The 21975-nt window shown below is 43.6% G+C and overlaps 2 protein-coding genes across 2 annotated transcripts in view; one reads left to right on the forward strand and one right to left on the reverse strand.

Moving 5' to 3' along the window:
• The window catches only part of acp2 (acid phosphatase 2, lysosomal), a 9460-nt gene extending 163 nt beyond the window's left edge, over positions 1–9297 (forward strand). Inside the window, exons 2-11 of the mRNA XM_030765928.1 lie at positions 1179–1274; positions 1709–1795; positions 2140–2292; positions 2498–2596; positions 2680–2769; positions 3599–3731; positions 4625–4713; positions 5041–5147; positions 6000–6175; positions 7694–9297. Of these exons, the coding sequence (XP_030621788.1) occupies positions 1179–1274; positions 1709–1795; positions 2140–2292; positions 2498–2596; positions 2680–2769; positions 3599–3731; positions 4625–4713; positions 5041–5147; positions 6000–6175; positions 7694–7830 (1167 nt within the window). The 3' untranslated portion in view covers positions 7831–9297. The remainder of the gene's footprint in view (positions 1–1178; positions 1275–1708; positions 1796–2139; positions 2293–2497; positions 2597–2679; positions 2770–3598; positions 3732–4624; positions 4714–5040; positions 5148–5999; positions 6176–7693) is intronic.
• A 944-nt stretch (positions 9298–10241) lies between these two features.
• snx1b (sorting nexin 1b) lies at positions 10242–21709 on the reverse strand. The gene is made up of 15 exons (XM_030765938.1): positions 21599–21709; positions 20392–20572; positions 20080–20201; positions 19813–19879; positions 18743–18786; positions 17719–17860; positions 17535–17613; positions 16353–16428; positions 15878–15991; positions 14696–14789; positions 11898–12103; positions 11345–11488; positions 10806–10886; positions 10575–10646; positions 10242–10292 (listed from the first exon to the last, which is right to left on the reverse strand). Exons 1-15 carry the CDS (start codon positions 21701–21703, stop codon positions 10242–10244), a joined length of 1578 nt encoding a protein of 525 aa, XP_030621798.1. The 5' UTR covers positions 21704–21709.
• Positions 21710–21975: the final 266 nt, after the last annotated feature.

The following is a 21975-nucleotide window of genomic DNA, read 5'->3' on the forward strand; positions in this document are numbered from 1 at the left end:
TTAGCTTACGTGGCTACCATGCTTAAATTAATAACTGATAAAGTTTTTTCTTTTAATATACGTCTTTGTAAGTAGTGGAGTGCAAAAAATCACCAACCCCAGTTAAACTGCAGAAGTAGCTAGTTGTAGAAGTTGTTATCCACAAATATTGACCCGTACCATGGATTCAAGTCAGGTCACTAGCAGACTTAGCTATTATCACTTCTCTTTGAAACTCTCCAAAAGGCGGAGATTGCTTTCTATATACTTAACTCTGATTTGGTTAATATGACATGTCTATCTGCTTGTAAAAGGCTAGCTTACTGATACTATTTTCTCTAAATGGTTGGCATGTAGGCCTAAGTGTATGTAGGGCATATCATTGTTGTAAACAGAAGGGTATGTTTTCGTTAGTCTTATTTCCGTATGTTGCCTCGCTCTGACACATGTTAAGCGTGGAGTTCTTTGAAATACTGTCGGTAGCGTCATTGCGTTTAATGTGTGTTGTATGGAGTATAACACTCTTGATCGCATGTTAGAAATCAGGACTATAGATTTCAGCAGAATGTATAATAAGTGTTATTACAAAAGGTTTCGTCCTTCACTGCAGACATGTTAACCTTTAGCCCAGGTGCATTAATGTGTCTCTGTCTTCTTCCAAGAAGCTTTATGTAACTAAGCTTTGCATGAAAAGGTTACCTCTGTACAATCAGTAGTTTATCTGCTTTAATGTTTAAGACTAAAATAAATTAGGAGTCCGTCCTCAAAACTCTTCCAGGCGATGTTAATGTCTTTCGTGTTGGTTTAAGAAAATGTATGCTGAAAGAGATCAGAGAGACAGAACGTGTGTCATTACCTGAGAGGACTGTTTCGACAGAGAGGTGTGTACAGAGCGGAGTGTGAGAAATGCACTCTGGGTCAACTGCTAATGTCACAAGAGCATTCGTCTCTGGCTGTGTGTTTGACATCCCTGAGCGGTCAGATTAAACCTGTTCTTTTCTCAGCATGTTGAGCTATAGATGAACTTATTATTAAGCTCTTTCCTGGAGAGCTTTTTGGTAAAGACATATGATTCAACATTAATGAACACACACGTTCCTAAAGACAGGTCAGTGAAAGGTCGTGTGCATGCTTTAATGTTCACTGTTATGTAAATACTCCCAAAGGCTGATGGAGTCTTTGCCTTTCTTTGTTCGTAGCTCTATCGTCACGGCGACCGGTCTCCAGTCAAGGCGTACCCTAAAGATCCCTATCAGGAGAATGCTTGGCCCCAGGGCTTTGGACAGCTCTCTCAGGTACTAGGCTACCTCACAGTTTTAAAGCACTGCTATCCATAGCCCTTCATCCATTCCCACGAACTTTCCCCACGTAGTATCACATCCTGCCTCCCCCCACCTCTGCTCCCTCTTGCTGAAAGATTAACAGTACAGCTACTGAGCTGCACAACAGTTTTGACATTTAAAACAGTGTTTTGGAGTCTGGTACATGTTGCAGTATTTAGGCATTGTGTGGTCATCTGGCATCCTTAGTTCTCTCTGTGATACACCTGCAGGCCCTCAGCCTCAGTGGCTTCGGGCTCAGTATGATGGAGGGTTAAGTGTGTGGTGAGCTGCTGTTGCTGGCACAGGTGTGTGTGTGTGTGTGTGTGTTGTGTATTTGTGTGTGTGTGTGTTGTGTGTGTTCCTGTTGTCTCTCTATCATCAGTGTCCTGTTTTTATGTTTTTCTCAGGAGGGGATGAGGCAGCACTTTGAGCTGGGAAAGATGTTGCGGGAACGTTACAAAGGATTTCTCAGTGAAACCTACAACCGCAGTGAGGTCTGTCTCCTGTCCCTGGACAGACTGTCTTAACCACTGAGGCCTAATATCACATTTCACTAGGAGTTGCTAGAAGACAGAGGTTTAGACAACCACTGAGATCCATCAGACAGAGCCGATAGAAAATGAAAATGTGTGTTTAATGTCACTGCATGCTTTGGAGTATGTACATATGCTGTCTCCTAGTGCTACTGTTTGTAATTTAACATTCATAATCTACTCAGACTTCCGTGCATTAGTAAAGTAATAGCATTTGGTCACAAGATTGATTTTCCACAGTGCTTTGTTCAGTTGTCATGTGTTTACTGTGCATGTTTTAATACGCACCATACCTCTACCTTTAGATTTCTGTGCGGAGCACAGATTATGACCGTACCTTGATGAGTGCTGAATCAAACCTGGCCGGCCTGTACCCTCCTCACGGCTCGCAGGTCTTTGACCCGAGTCTGAAATGGCAACCGATCCCTGTCCACACGGTTCCTCAGGAAGACGAGAGGGTAAGAGTCGCGTGAGGAGCAGTACACGGCAACAAACTTCCACCGTGCTCTCAGGACAAACATCTCTATGGGTTTAGTTTCACATGTCTAAATGTTTCATTTGGGCTTTTTTTAAGAATCCACATGGTCAGGTTGAATACCTGTATGATACTTTATTACAGTCTAGTAGTTTCTGATCTTCTCGTTTTCCTTTCGTGTGTTTCAGCTGCTGTCATTCCCTCTGGATGGCTGCCCTCGTTACAAAGCTCTTATGAATGAGACCGAGTACACTGGCATATTCCTCAACATGACAGAGACGTATAAAGTAGGTCCTGCCCTCTGTTATCAGTCTAGTAACATTGTGCATACAGTGATCCAGTGACTGATGTGTTTCACCATCTGTAACAGGATTTTCTGGAGATGGTGAGGAATGAAACAGGCCTGGAGAACGCTAGCATTGAGTCAATCTGGAGTGTGCATGACACACTCTTCTGCGAGGTAAGCAACAGCTTAATGCTACATCACGTGATCCGCTCAGTCTGTGTCATGTTTCCTGGAATTTAATATTTGTCTCAACTCAAAAAGAGCTGAGAAAACCGTTTTGCAGGAGGAAGTAGTATCTTCCCTGTCTGTCTGTTTAATGGTCCTTTTGTATTCCCACATTCCTGTGCCTACTCGGTGGTCGTCCTTAACCTCGATCACTTGTCTGAACTTTGTTCTCTTTCGTGGGTCAGTCTTTTAGCAGGATTCATTCAGTCTTCACACAGCCAAGTGTGTGTTTGGTTTTTGTGTTGTATGTGTGTCAGAATTTGGGCTTTACTGTTAGCTTTTCATAACTTGATTTTCGCGGTCAGAAGAGTCCAGGCAGAGAGCAGAAAGATTTTACTTCCCCCAGATGGACCTTGCGCCTCTCCTAATGCCCTCTCATTATGAAAGGAGATGTGTAAAAGCAGGTTTTGTATCAGACTGTGAAAGTGAAATTGCAGAAGCCATGAAGGCTGAGGCTTTGACTGTCTCTCGTGACTCTGGAGTGATGTGGGATCTTGTGACTGTGGTTTGTCTTGTTGGTATTTGACACATATATATGTATACACTCAGGCAGGGCTGCAGTGTCATAAGGACTCTGGCGCGGCCTTAAAGAACAGTCACCCAGAACAATCCCCGGTGGTTTTGTGCCAACAGAAACCTGGAGAGTTCACAGATGACGTCTCGGCATTTTTAACAGCATTACTGTCAATTCGATTAACCTGCCTAAAGTAGAATCCATGATGCAAAGCTGAAATTCACCTTATTCTCTCTCTCTCTCTCTCTGTGCCTTCTTCTCTAGTCGAAGCACAATATGACCCTGCCTAAGTGGGTGACCTCTGAGGTGACGAAGAAGCTGGGGATACTGAAAAACTTTGGCTTTCAAATCATGTTTGGAGTTTATAAGAGAGAGGAGAAATGTCGGCTACAGGGAGGTAAGCGTTTTTTTGCTTTGGACCTTTGATCTCTTTAAACTTCAGGGTCATCCACACATCCTCATGCGTCTCACGCTGACTCAGGTTTTAGTGGATGGCAACTCACGCAAGTCCCATGTGAACGTTTTCTTTTTTTTTCTTTTTTGTAATATGAACATGGTGAAACAAAACAAAGATGCGCTGCCAACCATTTATAATCTGGTTGATCATTGTTATTCGTGCTCATGGGTAGCAGGATGAGGCAGTATTTTGGTCTGTCTATCTTTATAGCAGGATGGAAACCTTTTTTTTTCAGCAGGGCCAACTGTGCTGTCTCTGTTTGCAAGCAATGGGTTTGCTTACTGCAAACTGTAACTAAGTTGAATCTCCATGATTTTTAAATATTGGTCATGTAAAATACAACGCAAACACAAGCCTTCTGAATAATGTTTGTTTACACCGCTAATACTCCCAGCAGTATTGATATAGTGAATTGGTGCTGTTGAAATAACAGTGTGAATGGTTCTCTGAGTGGCCTTTGTTGGTTTGGTGTGGTTATCAGAGTAATGGGTGCATGTTACTAAGGGACAGTTGCATTTGGTGTCTGTCCATGCAAAGCAAACTGAGGTCAAACCGGATTTGCATCTGTGTAACGCGTTTATGGATCCTGTGAGAGAAAGTTCTTGCTGGAGACGTCTTGCTGGAGCAGAATGGTTTTGTCATGATGCCTTTGCCTTTATTAGGGATTCACACCACACTCCACTGAAGTGTTACATTTCTCAGGAGCGTTCCGCTGTCACATACAGAGTTTTTTTTTTTTTTTACTGTACACTCTTAGGTCAGAATTGCATGGATTGCACAGGCCTTGGGTCAGCAGCATAGAGCACTGAATATGTTTTTTCTCTCTCTCTCAGGTCTCCTGCTGGATCAGATATTGAAAAACATGTCAGCGGTTGCTAAGCCGGACTGTCAGGGGCCGCTGAAGATGATTGTGTATTCTGCGGTAAGATGCCCGAGTCATGCCCAGGACACACCTGTCCCAGCAAACACAGACACACTCCTATATATACTGGACCTGGGCCAGTGGTTACTCTTCTAAGAGCTGAATGTTTCCCTCTGGTGGACGAGGCAAAGTGACATGGTTCACACCCTGGCTTATGTGACAAGGCCTAATTTCAGTTTTGAATGAACTTCTCTGATACAAGAACAATGAAAATTGTTTAGTTTTTTTTTCTGATATGGACACTGGGTTTGAATGGGGGAGGATTCATTTTTCAGTGACTGTGATGTGTTAAATGGTCTTGGTAATGCCATGGTTTTCCTTGTACAGCATGACACTACCGTAGTTGCCCTGCAGGAGGCGCTCAATGTCTTTAACGGATTACAGCCCCCGTACGCATCCTGCCATATATTTGAGCTTTACAAGGAGGAGAATGGGTGAGTCGCTGTCAACAGTGTTTCAGGTCTGCCCTGTACATATTCCTGTGTGTTTCATACCTGATCAGCTTCATTCATCTGAATGACTTCGTCCTTACAGTTTAAATGTTGTCATCATGTGAATGTCATGATCTGGCATCTCTCACCTCTGTAGACGTGAATATGTAATGACTCATCTCTAACTGATGCAGCTCTGTTCATCAGAGTGACCTTGGATAGGGTCCCTCAGCAAACACTTTAAACCAGTGGTTCTCAGAGTGGGGCCTACGACCCATAGCGAACTAATTTGCTATAGATTATAAAATTGTGCTGTATCGAAGAAAATGCATATGGGGTCCATTTGTGCCAATAAAACAAGCATATTGTGTCCATTACTCCCACCCATGTTAACTCTCGGCCAATAGAAACCCTGTTTATCGGTTTACTAGGACTATGCCAGTCTTGCTACTGTCCATTTTCTGAAAGCCTTTAAGATCAATTACTTGAAAAGTTTAAATGCTGTCAAGTTGAGTCCAAATGCAATTTGAATAAAATGCCCCTTGATTAAGGTATATAAGTGGTTTTACCACGATTCAAATTGAACTGTGTTTCTGTTTATCCCTATGAAACAGGTCTGAAGTATTTAGGCTGAAAAGTTTTAGAATACAAACAGATCCAGTGGCATCTATGAGTACAAATGGTAGTACACATATGCTTAATCTCTGTCACGATTATGAGGGGGTCTTAGGAAAAAATTTCTCCCCTGTAAAGGGGTCCCTGGCCCCAAAAAGTTTGAGAACCCCTGCTTTAAACCACTGTCCAGTGTGCAGGGGCCATCTTCTCTGCGTTCTCATGTACTCTCTGCTCCATTAGGTCCTTCTCAGTGGCCATGTTCTACCGCAACGATAGCACGAGAGACCCCTACCAGCTAACCCTTCCTGGCTGTGAGCTCTACTGCCCCCTGCAGGATTTTATCACACTCACCAAGTCAGTCATTCCAGTGGACTGGGAGAAAGAATGCCAGCTGGACATCAATGTAAAGGACAAAGGTATAAACCATCTCACTCTTTCAGAGGTTTGACTAAATTAACACGTTTAATCTTTACATTATGTAGGCAGTATGTAAACCTGCCTCTGATGTGCATGGTATTGGCAGGGCCCTGGGTGCTTTTCAAGCCTTAAATCCCCTTTTCTGTTCCTGTAATACTCTTAATGTTGATTATGTTGAGTCTCCTCATCATATCTGTACATATAATATCGAGCAGTACAGGCAAGACTATGTTATCTCGGACGGAGAACTTCAACACAAGAATGATTACAAGCACTGATCTCAGATTCAGAAATAATAGTTCCCAAGTATTCACTGAAGAAATATTAAAACAAAACAGAACTTCATTAAAAATCGATCTTCCTCTCCCCAGTTTTGCACACAATCTTAATTTTTTTTTTTTTAACCATATTCTCAAAAGTTAAATTGCCATAGCAACTTCGAAATCCTTCAGCGGGTACATACATACATACCGTGCTAATGGACGTTACCTCTATAGTGCCCTTTCGTGTTTTTACTCTCCTCACAACTGTTAGCGCATGTCGTCGAGCGAAGATATCGCGGCGTCTCCGTTGTCTCTTCCAATCTCGCGGTGCCAGTGGAACTTCGCGTATCTGTCGGGTAGCCCTAAGCTGATTAAGTATTTTACTTTTTAAATCAGAAACGGTGAAACTCGAGCCAGTGGTATGAATACGTGCTTCCGAAAAGGCAAATGAATGTTCGTTCACCTTGTCAGTGTAGCGAAACCAATTTGCTAATCTATTAGCTTGGTACACTTGTGAAAATACTTACCAACTCAGTATAAGGACTCCTCAACCTCTTTACCAGAGGAAACAACGTACAAACTATTCCTCACGATTATTGTGTAGATAATCATGAGAAACGTACACATTATTGTACACAAACATTAAGTACTTTTGGACACACGAAAAATCTCAAACGCACCTCTCGTTCCCTCTGTCCCTACTCTCTAGCTCAGGGGCTCGCACGAGCTGCAACATCAGCCAACCATGTAGGAGTATAGTAAACACGTGTCAAAATAAACTTTATCTAATCAAGATAAGACAATCCATAAACTTCAACAATAGAACACTTAACTTCGCACTTACTAATAATTTTGACATGTATAACAGTGTACTGAAATATATATATATATATATATATATGTGTGTGTGTGTGTGTGTGTGTGTGTATATATATGTATATATATATATGTGTGTGTGTGTGTGTGTGTGTGTATTCTCAGGTGTGTATATATTCTCAGGCTACAGTTACATATCTCAACCTGTCCCCATTTGTGGACTGTATGAAGTTTTAGCACATACTTGACCTGAATACTGTTACTGCTGATATGTCTTTGAAACCACTGTTCAGGCTTTAAGATCCATTGAGCAATTACTGATCTAATCTGGTATGTACACTTTCACAATACAGAGCACTTGGGAAACAGTATCTTGACGGTAACAGGTGTGTTCGCTTTCTCTTTTTTTTAACTCTCTCTGTGGTGTGTGTTGTTCAGAGGTCATAATCGGGCTGGCTGTATGCGGCTCTCTGCTCTTCGTCCTCGTGATTCTCCTCTTCACGGTGCTGTGTCGACAGAGAGACCCCGTCCACGGGTACAGTCACGTCATTAACGAGGCGGATGATCACTCCTGACAGTCGTACCAACTCCTCCGTAAAGAGGAGGCGTGGGACAGTGAGGAGGACCTGTAATCCTCCTGCCAAAGGACCATCAGCTGTGAGGCGCTCAGACCAGCATCAGTGCCAACCTTGACTTACTTATGAGAAAAAAAACAAAAAAAAAAACAACACGAGTTTATCTGTCAGTGTTATACAAAAAAACAAACAAACATGACAATGGTTTATGATTGGTTTGGGCTGGTCTGTCCATAATTACACCAGCTTGTGATTTGGTAATTGCCTTAGAGCACTCAGACACCAGCGTGTGACAAAACAGGAATAAGCACACACATCCCACCGAGGTGAAAATGAGGTTTTATGGGTTTTGGTGTGAGTGATTTTTACAGTAAATCTCTAATTAACTGTGCTGTGCAGCCTGTGGGCAGAGGGTTGTTTTTTTTTTTTAACATGGTTTGTATGTGTGTTTTTTGTTTTGTTTTGTTTTTTTTGCTCGTAGCATTACTGATGAACCGATTGAGCCTCAGCCACGAGGTCTGAGCATGACCGAGTGTTTTCCTCTAGAGCAATGTTCCAAGTCCGCCGCTGAACGCAGTACCGTCACGCGGCTTGCTTCTCGCGTTGCTGAAGCAGCAGATGCAAATCCTGACACTGATTTACAGATCAACTCCCTTTTCTCCTCCAGGTTGGGGACCTTATCGTCTGTCGTGTCAGACACACGTCAGGCTGGTTATTTCTACACTACTCACATCTGTCTCAGCTTCTGCACTTTAAGGGTTGTAGGGTACATACAAATGATAAAAAATACACCTGATCACAATATTCTAAATAAAACAAAAACAACAACACCAGCAGGCCCAGTCTTCTGAGAATAAGGGATCAAATTTATACGTTTCCATTTTTCACGTTTTGTTCTAATCTCACATTACACTGTTTACTGGAATATATATGTATGAGATTTTTTTTTTATTTTTTTAATTTCAAAACGTAAATTATGATCATTCACAGAAGTCTGAGCAAACTGTGAGTCTGACTCTCATTACAAAAGAAAAGTTGGTGGTAGAATGTGTAGAAGGGAACGTGAATAATCCAGATCATTCAGTGAAACACTGACCTAAACAGTGTGGTGATGTAAGATTGTTTTAAATTGTACACTTCAATATTTTAGTAGGCTTTCTTTGTCTCGAATAGTGAGATGTTTCATTTAACAACAACAACAACAACAACAAAAGTGTCTTATGTGCTCAGGCCTTAAAATGCAGATTGTCGCTGTTTGACAAACAACTACTTGAATTTCACTGTAACAAACATTGTGTTCAGGCTAATCTAATGCTCCAGATGTTGCTATAGAATCGTGAATAAAATGAGTCTGTTAGCGGTTTAGGATACAATTAAGTATTTTCACCTGTTCAAAATGTGCACTTGTTATTTTTCCCATGAAGAAATCAGTTGTGAAATAAAAAACAAAACCTCATTTTTTTTAAAGCTTTCAGACTGTACTGTACTTATTTAATTACAAAAAAAGCTTACTACACTGGTATCAAAGCATCATAATCCTGGAATTAATTTTATCACATGTAACAATACAAGATCCTGAAAAAACTGTATCATAGGACCAGGGAAAACAAAAATTGTACCAAAAATACAATTATTTAGGAGACATGTTACACTAACAAAATAATGTACTGCTTTCCAGAAACGTAGTGCATACCAACACAGAACACTTGAAATGGAGTCAGTTTCTCTTCATAATCTTCTCATTACAGTGCATGACATGACATCGTCAGGGCCTCACAGATAAGGATGTGGTTGGTCTTTCACATTGCTCAAGGCAGTGTCTCTCCTAGTGGAAGAGGAACTGCTTAGAAAGACAGAGCGTAATCTCCGTGGAACTGAAAAGCACAGTTCAAATGTGAGAAGTGCATTTGTCATACACGTAAAGAACACTGAGAGCTTTAGACACAAGTGAAAACGCCTGGCCTCGAACCTGAACACTGACTCTTTTATTTTCGTAAACCTAAACTCCATGGTCCTGTCGTTGTGTAAACGGCCTAGAGGACGGAGAGAGGTCGCGACCTTAGAGACCCATCCTGTGCGCGTCGGCCGCTCACGCTGTAATGCTACAGGCGTCAGAATCGCTTTCCATATATCCACCGACTGCACCAGCGGAACATTTATATGTCAGCATCGCAAAATCTCAGTAAGAACACACAGCAAAACAAGACAAAAAAAAAAGAAAAAAGGAAAAAGACATTATCATGGCAGAGCGCAGCGACAGACCAGACATGAAACTCTAAACACCTCTTCGGTTGAGTAACGCTATTGTGTGGATAAGATGGTTGGATTGTCCGTTCCCCCTGTTCGGGCGACGTGGAGTTAGAATGTGTAAAAAGTGCATTTTCCTCCTCTTGTCTTAACGCTGCTCGTCGTTACGAAATCGCTTTAGCCTCAGGTAGGAACGCCTCCCAACATTTCACAACCTGGATGAGAGAAAAAGCACACAATAAACGAGACAATACACGAGACAATAAACGAGACAAAGCATCTGCACATACTCTGACTTAAACACACACACACACACAGACACACACAGTTACACACACACAGACACAGACACAGTTACACACACACACACACACACACACACACACACACACACACACAGAGAGTTACACACACACACAGTTACATACACACACAGAGAGCTACACACACACACAGACACACACAGACACACACACACACACAGTCTCTGAACATACCCGCTGCTGTGAGCGTAGAAGACACTCCAGGTATTTAATGATGCTCTGTTTGAAATCTCTGGCCTTCTCTTTCTGTGTGTGAGAGATTAAGCAGTAGTCAGCTGCACTGAGATCTGATGAGTTATGAAGATCACTGTGCAACAGACACTTTTCCCATTCTCTTTCCCATTCCCATTCCCAGTCCTCCCACTAACGCTGTTCCGACATTCCCGCAGAGTCCACAGGCCTTACCTCAAATCTGTGCACCTCCTTACGGACGGTCACGCTGATCCTCTCAAATTCTCTCTCATACTGAGTCACCTTCGCCTCCCACTGGGGACAGATAAAAGCATTACCAGACTTTAACAGAGACTCACTGTGCTACCACAGAACAAGGTATCAACACGTCGTCTAACACATCTAGGCTCAGTGTTCAGTGTTCTCTTCCAGGTTTGAAGAATGAGCATATGGAAGCACTCAGGCATCTCGCCAATCTAAAATAAAAAAGCATTCTGGGAACATCATCGAATGTGCAGTCTGGCAGTCCAAAAAACTTTGCCTGACTCAGCAAATCAGTTTCAACGAGACTATAACCCATGTCCTCCACTGTGCATTAAAATAACATTTCAACAGATACAGCAACAGCAATGATGGAAAATCCAGCTAGCGCTGATGGTAGCTGAACAGGTCATAAAGACAGAAGACATATTGCACCTTTGGACAATTTAATGTTTCTTTTTTTCTTTTGTCTGTCATACATGGTGGTATGAACAGTGCAGAACGGAGAGTACCTCGGAGATCTCGTCTTTCGCCTGTTGTAACTTGTCTGGTTTGCTGGCCCACAGCAGTTTGGCCTCTGTCTCTCGTTTCCTCTGCAGTGTGATCTGGGCGTCCTGCCACTTCTGCCAGGTCTTCATACGCTGCTCAAAACAGTTCTACAAGAACCCACAGAGAACCAGTCCTCAACACAACACAGTTCTACAAGAACCAGCAGAGAACCAGTCCTCAACACGTACAGCCCAACTGACACTGTTTTATTCTGTATTATCCACTACACTCATATAGGCCTCAGTCACGGAAAACCTGCTTTAAACCTAAGCCAATGTTTGGGGCCAATATTCATTTGCAGTAAACAGGAAAATTCAGTGTTAACAGTTACACAAACTGTAGGGACTAGGAGTAGCAGCAAACAGGAGTATGTAGATGCTTTTTATTTCTTGCCCATCACACAAACACAGATGTCTGCCGCCGGTTTATCCATTCAGTCTCACTCTGAATCAACAGGAACATTTGTGAGCTACCATTGTCTGACAAAAAAAAAAACAAAAACGTTTTCCCTCGTACCCGCACGGCGCCCAGGAGACGGACGTAGTCGGCCAGGAGCTCCGCGAAGATGAAGAAGTCGCTGCAGGCCTGTTCTTGGTGAAGCTGTTCCATTTTGTCTTCCACCTCTGCCAGCTGGGACAGGGCTCTGGACAGAGCTGTGTTATCCTCAGAACTGCCCAGCATTGCCACGCTCTTCGCAAAGAACGCCGTGCTCCCACAGAGCTCTGAATGACAACACAACACAGACGATGCCACATCAGCACACAGAGCGCGTCTGGATACGAGGCTAAAAACATCAGGACTACACCGCAGCACAGAGCGCGTCTGGATACGAGGCTAAAAACATCAGGACTACACCGCAGCACAGAGCGCGTCTGGATACGAGGCTAAAAACATCAGGACTACACCGCAGCACAGAGCGCGTCTGGATACAGGGCTAAAAACATCAGGACTACACCGCAGCACACAACGCGTCTGGATACGAGGCTAAAAACATCAGGACTACACCGCAGCACAGAGCGCGTCTGGATACGAGGCTAAAAACATCAGGACTACAGCGCAGCACAGAGCGCGTCTGGATACGAGGCTAAAAACATCAGGACTACAGCGCAGCACAGAGCGCGTCTGGATACGAGGCTAAAAACATCAGGACTACACCGCAGCACACAACGCGTCTGGATACGAGGCTAAAAACATCAGGACTACACCGCAGCACAGAGCGCGTCTGGATACAGGGCTAAAAACATCAGGACTACACCGCAGCACAGAGCGCGTCTGGATACGAGGCTAAAAACATCAGGACTACACCGCAGCACAGAGCGCGTCTGGATACGAGGCTAAAAACATCAGGACTACACCGCAGCACAGAGCGCGTCTGGATACGAGGCTAAAAACATCAGGACTACACCGCAGCACAGAGCGCGTCTGGATACGAGGCTAAAAACATCAGGACTACACCGCAGCACAGAGCGCGTCTGGATACAAGGCTAAAAACATCAGGACTACACCGCAGCACAGAGCGCGTCTGGATACGAGGCTAAAAACATCAGGACTACACCGCAGCACAGAGCGCGTCTGGATACAGGGCTAAAAACATCAGGACTACACCGCAGCACAGAGCGCGTCTGGATACGAGGCTAAAAACATCAGGACTACACCGCAGCACAGAGCGCGTCTGGATACGAGGCTAAAAACATCAGGACTACACCGCAGCACAGAGCGCGTCTGGATACGAGGCTAAAAACATCAGGACTACACCGCAGCACAGAGCGCGTCTGGATACGAGGCTAAAAACATCAGGACTACACCGCAGCACACAACGCGTCTGGATACGAGGCTAAAAACATCAGGACTACACCGCAGCACAGAGCGCGTCTGGATACGAGGCTAAAAACATCAGGACTACACCGCAGCACAGAGCGCGTCTGGATACGAGGCTAAAAACATCAGGACTACACCGCAGCACAGAGCGCGTCTGGATACGAGGCTAAAAACATCAGGACTACAGCGCAGCACAGAGCGCGTCTGGATACGAGGCTAAAAACATCAGGACTACAGCGCAGCACACAACGCGTCTGGATACAAGGCTAAAAACATCAGGACTACGCCGCAGCACACAACGCGTCTGGATACGAGGCTAAAAACATCAGGACTACACCGCAGCACACAACGCGTCTGGATACGAGGCTAAAAACATCAGGACTACACCGCAGCACAGAGCGCGTCTGGATACGAGGCTAAAAACATCAGGACTACAGCGCAGCACAGAGCGCGTCTGGATACGAGGCTAAAAACATCAGGACTACAGCGCAGCACAGAGCGCGTCTGGATACGAGGCTAAAAACATCAGGACTACAGCGCAGCACACAACGCGTCTGGATACAGGGCTAAAAACATCAGGACTACACCGCAGCACAGAGCGCGTCTGGATACGAGGCTAAAAACATCAGGACTACACCGCAGCACACAACGCGTCTGGATACGAGGCTAAAAACATCAGGACTACACCGCAGCACACAACGCGTCTGGATACGAGGCTAAAAACATCAGGACTACACCGCAGCACACAACGCGTCTGGATACGAGGCTAAAAACATCAGGACTACACCGCAGCACAGAGCGCGTCTGGATACGAGGCTAAAAACATCAGGACTACAGCGCAGCACAGAGCGCGTCTGGATACGAGGCTAAAAACATCAGGACTACACCGCAGCACAGAGCGCGTCTGGATACGAGGCTAAAAACATCAGGACTACAGCGCAGCACAGAGCGCGTCTGGATACGAGGCTAAAAACATCAGGACTACAGCGCAGCACACAACGCGTCTGGATACAAGGCTAAAAACATCAGGACTACGCCGCAGCACACAACGCGTCTGGATACGAGGCTAAAAACATCAGGACTACACCGCAGCACACAACGCGTCTGGATACGAGGCTAAAAACATCAGGACTACACCGCAGCACAGAGCGCGTCTGGATACGAGGCTAAAAACATCAGGACTACAGCGCAGCACAGAGCGCGTCTGGATACGAGGCTAAAAACATCAGGACTACACCGCAGCACAGAGCGCGTCTGGATTACAAGGCTTAAAACGTGTAGCTGATTGTGCTGTGGAACTGAGCAAGGCCATCGTGACACATCCATGCGTGTCTTGTTTCATCAGGATCACTGGGAAATTTTAAGGCTAGTGTCAGCAACACGTATTAGCACAATGAAGGGCTCAAACAATGGCATTGTTTAATGAAAGTGGTTATTGTAATCTTGAGAAAGCTGGGTAAAGTGCTCCTTTCGTGAACTGCGTGTGGTTATCTCACCCTTTCGGTGGTTGACGAGAGAGTCAACGACAGCGTGAAGTTTCCTCAGCTGCTGCTCCTCATTCTCTACCTCCTGCAGCTTGTTCTCAAACCACTGAAACACGAAAAACAGGTGCCATCACTATCATCATCACAACACCCACACACACACACACACACACACATACACGCACACACATACACACGCAAACACAAACACTCTCACACACACAGAGCTTGTTCTCAAACCACTGAAACACGAAAAACAGGTGCCGTCACTATCATCATCACAATACCCACACACACACACATACACACACATACACGCACACACATACACACGCAAACACAAACACTCTCACACACACAGAGCTTGTTCTCAAACCACTGAAACACGAAAAACAGGTGCCGTCACTATCATCATCACAACACCCACACACACACACACACACGCAAAAACACACACATACACACGCAAACACAAACACAAACACTCTCACTCACACACACACGCACACACATACACTCTCTCTCACACACACACACACACACGCACACACACACAGCTTGTTCTCAAACCACTGAAACACGAAAAACAGGCGGCAACACTATCACCATCACAACACACCCACACACACAAACACACGCAAACACAAACACTCACACACACCCACACACACGCACACACACACATACACACACATGCACACACACACGCACACACACACACGCACACACACACACGCACACACGCACACACACACACGCACACACACACACGCACACACACACGCACACACAAACACTCTCACACACACACACGCAAACTCACACACACACACACACACACACACACACGCAAACACAAACACTCTCACACACACACAAACACTCTCACACCCACACACACGCAAACTCACACACACACGGGCATATGAACATGAACAAACACACACACACACACACACGCACACACGCACGCACGCACGCGCACACACACACACACACACACACACACACACGGGCATATGAACATGAACGAACACACACACACAAACTCACGCGGGCATATGGACATGAACAAACACGAACAGGAACACATACACACACACACACTCACATACACACACACACACTCACACACTCACACACACACACACACAGGCACACAAAAACGTGCAGGAGTGGAGTGATTTGTCATACATTGTCTGCCTCGTTCATCTTGATGGACATTTTATTGACTGCGTCTGAGGCTTTGTTAATCATCTTCAGGAAGCCAGATCCACTTAGGGCCTGAGTGTTCACTGCCCTTGGAAGCTGAAACATCAGTAGAAAGAGTAACATTTCCATCTGTACTCACATGATGACTCTAACCAAACAAATGTCTTTAAACCGTAGTATGAAAATTAGGACTAAATAAAACTGGGATAAGTCAAAGAAATATAAACATCTGTATTCCACAGAAAGTATATAATATACAAAATGTCACTGAACATTTCATTTAATGTATATGATATATAATGTAACTGGACATTCCATAGAATATATTTAATGTAAACAAAGAAACTGGACATTCCATAGAATGTATTTAATGTAAACAAAGTAACTGGACATTCCATAGAATGTATTTAATGTAAATAAGGTAACTGAACTGCAAGGCAAAATATCTATGCTTCACCTCATCTTTCTCCAGAAATTCCCGGACATTGGGGTCCTGAATCAATGAAGGGTGGGAGACGACCCTCTGGAGGTACCTGCGTGACCACCCACATGCAGTATATATGAGAACAAAAAATGAAAAACGTCATTCATGAATACAGCACACAGGGTTCCAGGCAAACTGCTCACTGTTGTTTCTCATGCAGCTGAAAACACTGAAAACAGCTAAAGTCAGTATCTGTTATTTTGAACCTGCTTGTTTTTATCCAAATATTTCTCCATCTCTAATAATGACAATAACCCACTAGATCCTAAACAGCCAGGTTTTTAAGAAATGGCCACTCTATGGAGATGGCCCCCTGGACAGTCACTAATGCCCTACAAGTGGCTAGACCTGCTGCTAGGTAATCTGTCCTCAGCTTTCTTGATCTGTCTGCCGCCTCTGGCACAATAAATCACCAGATCTTGACAACAATTTACATTAACATTTCCCTTGGTCCAAAGTATAACAGTACAAAAGAGCCCAGCTCAGCTGACAGGCTTGAATCAGCATGTCTCAGTACACAATCTATCCTGCAAAACGTGGACAGGTTCATCAAGGGTAAGACTCTCCCACAAGGTCAGAAACCCTGCGGTGACAGAAAACGAAAATCTAGCATTCGCTCATCATGTCGTGGTGGTCCCGCCATCACGCAGACACACTCTTTACGACATCAGGAAGATCGAGCTTTTTCCTGTCAGAGCACTCTATGCAGTCTCTAGTCCAGGTGCTGGTCAGTCCTCGTCTGGACTACTGAAATGCTCTCCTGGCTGGTCTCTCTGCATGTCCAGTCCATCCCAAGAGTACTGAGACATACTTTTATATATTCTATTATACCAATTATTCTAACTAACCTATTAGATATAGTATAATATTATATAGGTTAGATATAATATTCTGTCATATCTAACCTATTCACCATGCTCTTCTGTAAGTCGCTTTGGCAATAAAATGCCTGCCCAATGTGAATGTAATTTTGTGCAGAGTTCTGTCAGACCAGGCAAACAGCAGAACAGTACTCTGAGAATCTAACGGCCAATATACTGAGAGGAGGAATGACTGGCGGTAAATCAAACAGAATAAAACCCTGCAGGTGTCAGAGAGCAGAGGGGAAAAGGTCACAGTGGAAGACTGGACCACGCAGCAGAGCGGGAGACGCACCTCTCCAGAGCCGCCCGACGCCTCTCCACAAACGCAGCAGACGACAGGTCTTCCTTACCCACCTTCACTTTGGTCATTCCTCAGAACAAAACACACACAGCAAACAGTGTGAATACCGAGAGGACGCCGATAACGACTTTCGTTAAGACAGTTTATAAACAGGACGGGAGGGCAGCTCTCTTACCTACGACACTTTTCTCTGGGGGCGGAGGCACGATGTAGCCGTGTAGGGTGTGTTTGGCAGACAGCTTCTCGTAAAGCCCCAGGAAATCACTGAACCTCCTCCTGACAGAGAAAGTCCTGCTCCTGAACATGGGCAGTGAGGTCTGAAACAGAGCCAGTTATAAACATGGGCAGTGAGGTCTGAAACAGAGTCAGTTATGAACATGGGCAGTGAGGTCTGAAACAGAGTCAGTTACGAACATGGGCAGTGAGGTCTGAAACAGAGCCAGTTATGAACATGGGCAGTGAGGTCTGAAACAGAGTCAGTTATGAACATGGGCAGTGAGGTCTGAAACAGAGTCAGTTATGAACATGGGCAGTGAGGTCTGAAACAGAGTCAGTTAAAAACAGGGGCAGTGAGGTCTGAAACAGAGTCAGTTATGAACATGGGCAGTGAGGTCTGAAACAGAGTCAGTTATGAACATGGGCAGTGAGGTCTGAAACAGAGTCAGTTATGAACATGGGCAGTGAGGTCTGAAACAGAGTCAGTTATGAACATGGGCAGTGAGGTCTGAAACAGAGTCAGTTATGAACATGGGCAGTGAGGTCTGAAACAGAGTCAGTTATGAACATGGGCAGTGAGGTCTGAAACAGAGTCAGTTATGAACATGGGCAGTGAGGTCTGAAACAGAGTCAGTTATGAACAGGGGCAGTGAGGTCTGAAACAGAGTCAGTTAAAAACAGGGGCAGTGAGGTCTGAAACAGAGTCAGTTAAAAACAAGGGCAGTGAGGTCTGAAACAGAGTCAGTTATGAACATGGGCAGTGAGGTCTGAAACAGAGTCAGTTATGAACATGGGCAGTGAGGTCTGAAACAGAGTCAGTTATGAACATGGGCAGTGAGGTCTGAAACAGAGTCAGTTATGAACTTGGGCAGTGAGGTCTGAACCAGAGTCGGTTATGGAGCCTAATGAGCAAGAGCAAACTTCCTCCTGGGAAAAAAAGGTGTCTGTCAGATTGCATGTGTTGCACCAGCACTGGGACATACCTGAGTAGACACTTTATACGTCATGTACGCATTCATACCATCTCCTACAAAATACAACACAAGAGATTATAACCATCACCTTTCTTACGAAAACTATTCACCCATATGAATACTTTCAGAAACAGATTAAAATGTAGTTCAGTATATGATTAAAAAAAGAAACAACAGGCCACACTGAACATTTACCAAGGCCACCAGTCTGGCACGTTTAGAATGATCTTCATACAGTCTGCTACATTTACAATGATCTTTCTACAGTCTGCTACATTTAAAATGATCTTCATACAGTCTGCTACATTTACAATAATCTTTCTACAGTCTGCTACATTTACAATGATCTTTCAACAGTCTGCTACATTTACAATGATCTTCATACAGTCTGCTACATTTACAATGATCTTTCAACAGTCTGCTACATTTACAATGATCTTTCAACAGTCTGCTACATTTACAATGATCTTTCAACAGTCTGCTACATTTACAATGATCTTTCTACAGTCTGCTACATTTACAATGATCTTTAAACAGTCTGCTACATTTACAATGATCTTTCTACAGTCTGCTACATTTACAACGATCTTTAAACAGTCTGCTACATTTACAATGATCTTTAAACAGTCTGCTACATTTACAATGATCTTTCTACAGTCTGCTACATTTACAATGATCTTTAAACAGTCTGCTACATTTACAATGATCTTTCTACAGTCTGCTACATTTACAACGATCTTTAAACAGTCTGCTACATTTACAATGATCTTTAAACAGTCTGCTACTTTTACAATAATCTTTATACAGTCTGCTACATTTACAATGATCTTCATACAGTCTGCTACATTTACAATGATCTTTATACAGTCTGGCACGTTTAGAACGATCTTTATACAGTCTGCTACATTTACAATGATCTTCATACAATCTGCTACATTTACAATGATCTTTCTACAGTCTGCTACATTTACAATGATCTTTCTACAGTCTGCTACATTTAGAATGATCTTTATACAGTCTGCATTTACAATGATTTCCAAAATTTAGAATGATTTGACTGTACATGAATTTTGACTTACCCATTTTCTCAGGGTTTGTGACGGCAATGTTTAATTCAAACTTGTCTCCACTCTCTTCCTCTTTCATCTACATTTAATAAAACAACAACAACAACAACAAAACAAAGATCAAACACTTAATCAAGTGTTCATTTGTCCAATTTGTTTTCAAAACCTCTATTCCCTGTTTCAAATTAGACAGGATTTCAACAGTCTTTAAGAGAATAACAGTGATGTTAGTTCCACACAGCCAAATGGACCCTCCTCTGTATTAACTTGGTTTCGTACCTCTTCCATAGACTTTCTGGTTGTGTTGGGCAGGCGGGCCATGCTGGGTTCTGAAAAGCAGGATCTTGTCACCTGATTTCCCTCTCTGCTGTCTGAGTCCAGTGACAGCTCCACAGTGGCCTCTAAAAGTCAACAAGAGTATACTACGTCTGCAGGTCATCACGCTGCATAGCTTACATCACCCAGATCTGCTGGGGACCATGTATCAAGCCATCTGAGCAACTAACGCCCATTACATAAGAAGTTCACTGTACAGCCTGGATTCAACCATTACTGTTACTGACTGAACTAGTTTTCACTGTGACAAGGTACCTGAGAATAAATCTTGCTCTTCATCAGAATCTACGCCGTTTGCTTTGGGATCGGACTGTTTGAGGTCCAGAGGTCCTTTGTCTGAACTCTGAACGGCAGTGCATGATCCCTCCTCACTGAAAAGTTCCCTTTCGTCTGGGGTTGACTGCTTCAGCGCTGATGTGGTCAGAATGGGTTTATTCTGCAAAAAGTAACATATTCCAATCCAGTCTTCATTAGTAGGGTGTGGGTATAAAATATATGCACATTTGATTCTCTGCTGATGGCAGAAATTCTCATTTGTCTGGATAGCAAGTTAAACCTCAAAACTCAACATAAAAAATGCTTCAGTCTAAATACTTGACATTGAGCTCTATGTTATTGAGCTTACAGAACGACCATTAATGTGACTCGTGGTGTCAGAGCAGCTGAGGTAGAAAAGTAAAAATATTCCCGTGATTCTGATAACTGCTAGTTGCCTCACTATGCAGACAGTGCTGGGGTCAATTTGCAAAAAGAACTGGAATTAGAGGAAGAACTGGAATTAGAGGAAGCTGCACCGAACCCAAAGGAATTCTTCACAAATCCTCCTGCTTTTGGGATGTTCGAAAGGGAGCCATGAACATTTGTGCTCAAATGCATCCGAATATATTTTCTGGCAATTTCTAAAATGCCAAAATGAACAGATATGCAATGCGAGTAAATGTTTTAAAAATGTAAATAAAATCTTATCACCTGAATTGGCACCCTTATTGATTTTCACTGTTATATTGACTTGAACACTAAATTACCTTACGTACGTCTAAACTGGTCCCAAAATGTACTTTATTTGATGGCCCAATGTTCAATGTCATGTATTTATTCAGACAATAGGAAACGCGTTGTGGAATTCAGTGGAAATTGGTTCTGTTTCCTCATAATCCAACTGAATTCCCATTGCACATCCTCAAGACCAGTATCAATTTCAACTCCAATTAAAATTCCGAGAACTGGACTTGAGCCCCCAGTTAATTCAGTTCAATTCCATTTAGAGTTGACCTTAACCTTGCACACAGCAAGAATTTCCCTGCAAAATTGCTAAGGATTATATGGGGTTTGCGCTTAAGAGGTGCTAAGTGGAGGTAATATTTTGGAAACGTTCTCCTGTAAAATGTTAAACTAAAGGAGAGGTCAATGCAGTACGGTACCAGGTGCCTAGCAAACTTAGCCAGCTAACTTAGCTACTTACATTGCCGGTGAATATATCCTCTCCATCATCGCTGTCTCCATCTCTCGCGTCCTGGTCCTCAGAATCGGGAAAGGGTGGAGGATTACGTCCAGAACCAGCTGCCATCGTTTTACGTTCAACGAATCAAAATAAACTTAGCTTAGCAATTAAGGGGCTTTATTTACAAGTTAATATTTCGATTAATGACCCCGACTTGGTCAAGTGTGTACACAAAACGGTATTGAAAACCAGAACAACATTGTCTTCTTCGGCTGTATTTTGCATTTACAGCCTCTGCGTCATTCATGCTGCATACTGCCATCAGCTGGCGTGGAGCGTATGTTCAGAACTGCTTTTTATTTCGTTAATAATGTTTTTCAACAAATTGTAATCCGCAG

The sequence above is a fragment of the Chanos chanos genome, chromosome 2 (genome assembly GCF_902362185.1).
Source record: "Chanos chanos chromosome 2, fChaCha1.1, whole genome shotgun sequence".
Classification (NCBI taxonomy): domain Eukaryota; kingdom Metazoa; phylum Chordata; class Actinopteri; order Gonorynchiformes; family Chanidae; genus Chanos; species Chanos chanos.

Bases quoted from the DNA above. Each gene is read 5' to 3' on its own strand.
- snx1b (XM_030765938.1), bottom strand. From the start codon at position 21,703: ATGGCAGCTGGTTCTGGACGTAATCCTCCACCCTTTCCCGATTCTGAG. The intron at 20,202-20,391 runs GTACCTTGTCAC...GTTGACTTTTAG, and splicing joins AGAGCAAGATTTATTCTCAG to AGGCCACTGTGGAGCTGTCA. The intron at 11,489-11,897 runs GTACGAGGGAAA...GGGTTCTTGTAG, and splicing joins GTCTCCTGGGCGCCGTGCGG to AACTGTTTTGAGCAGCGTAT.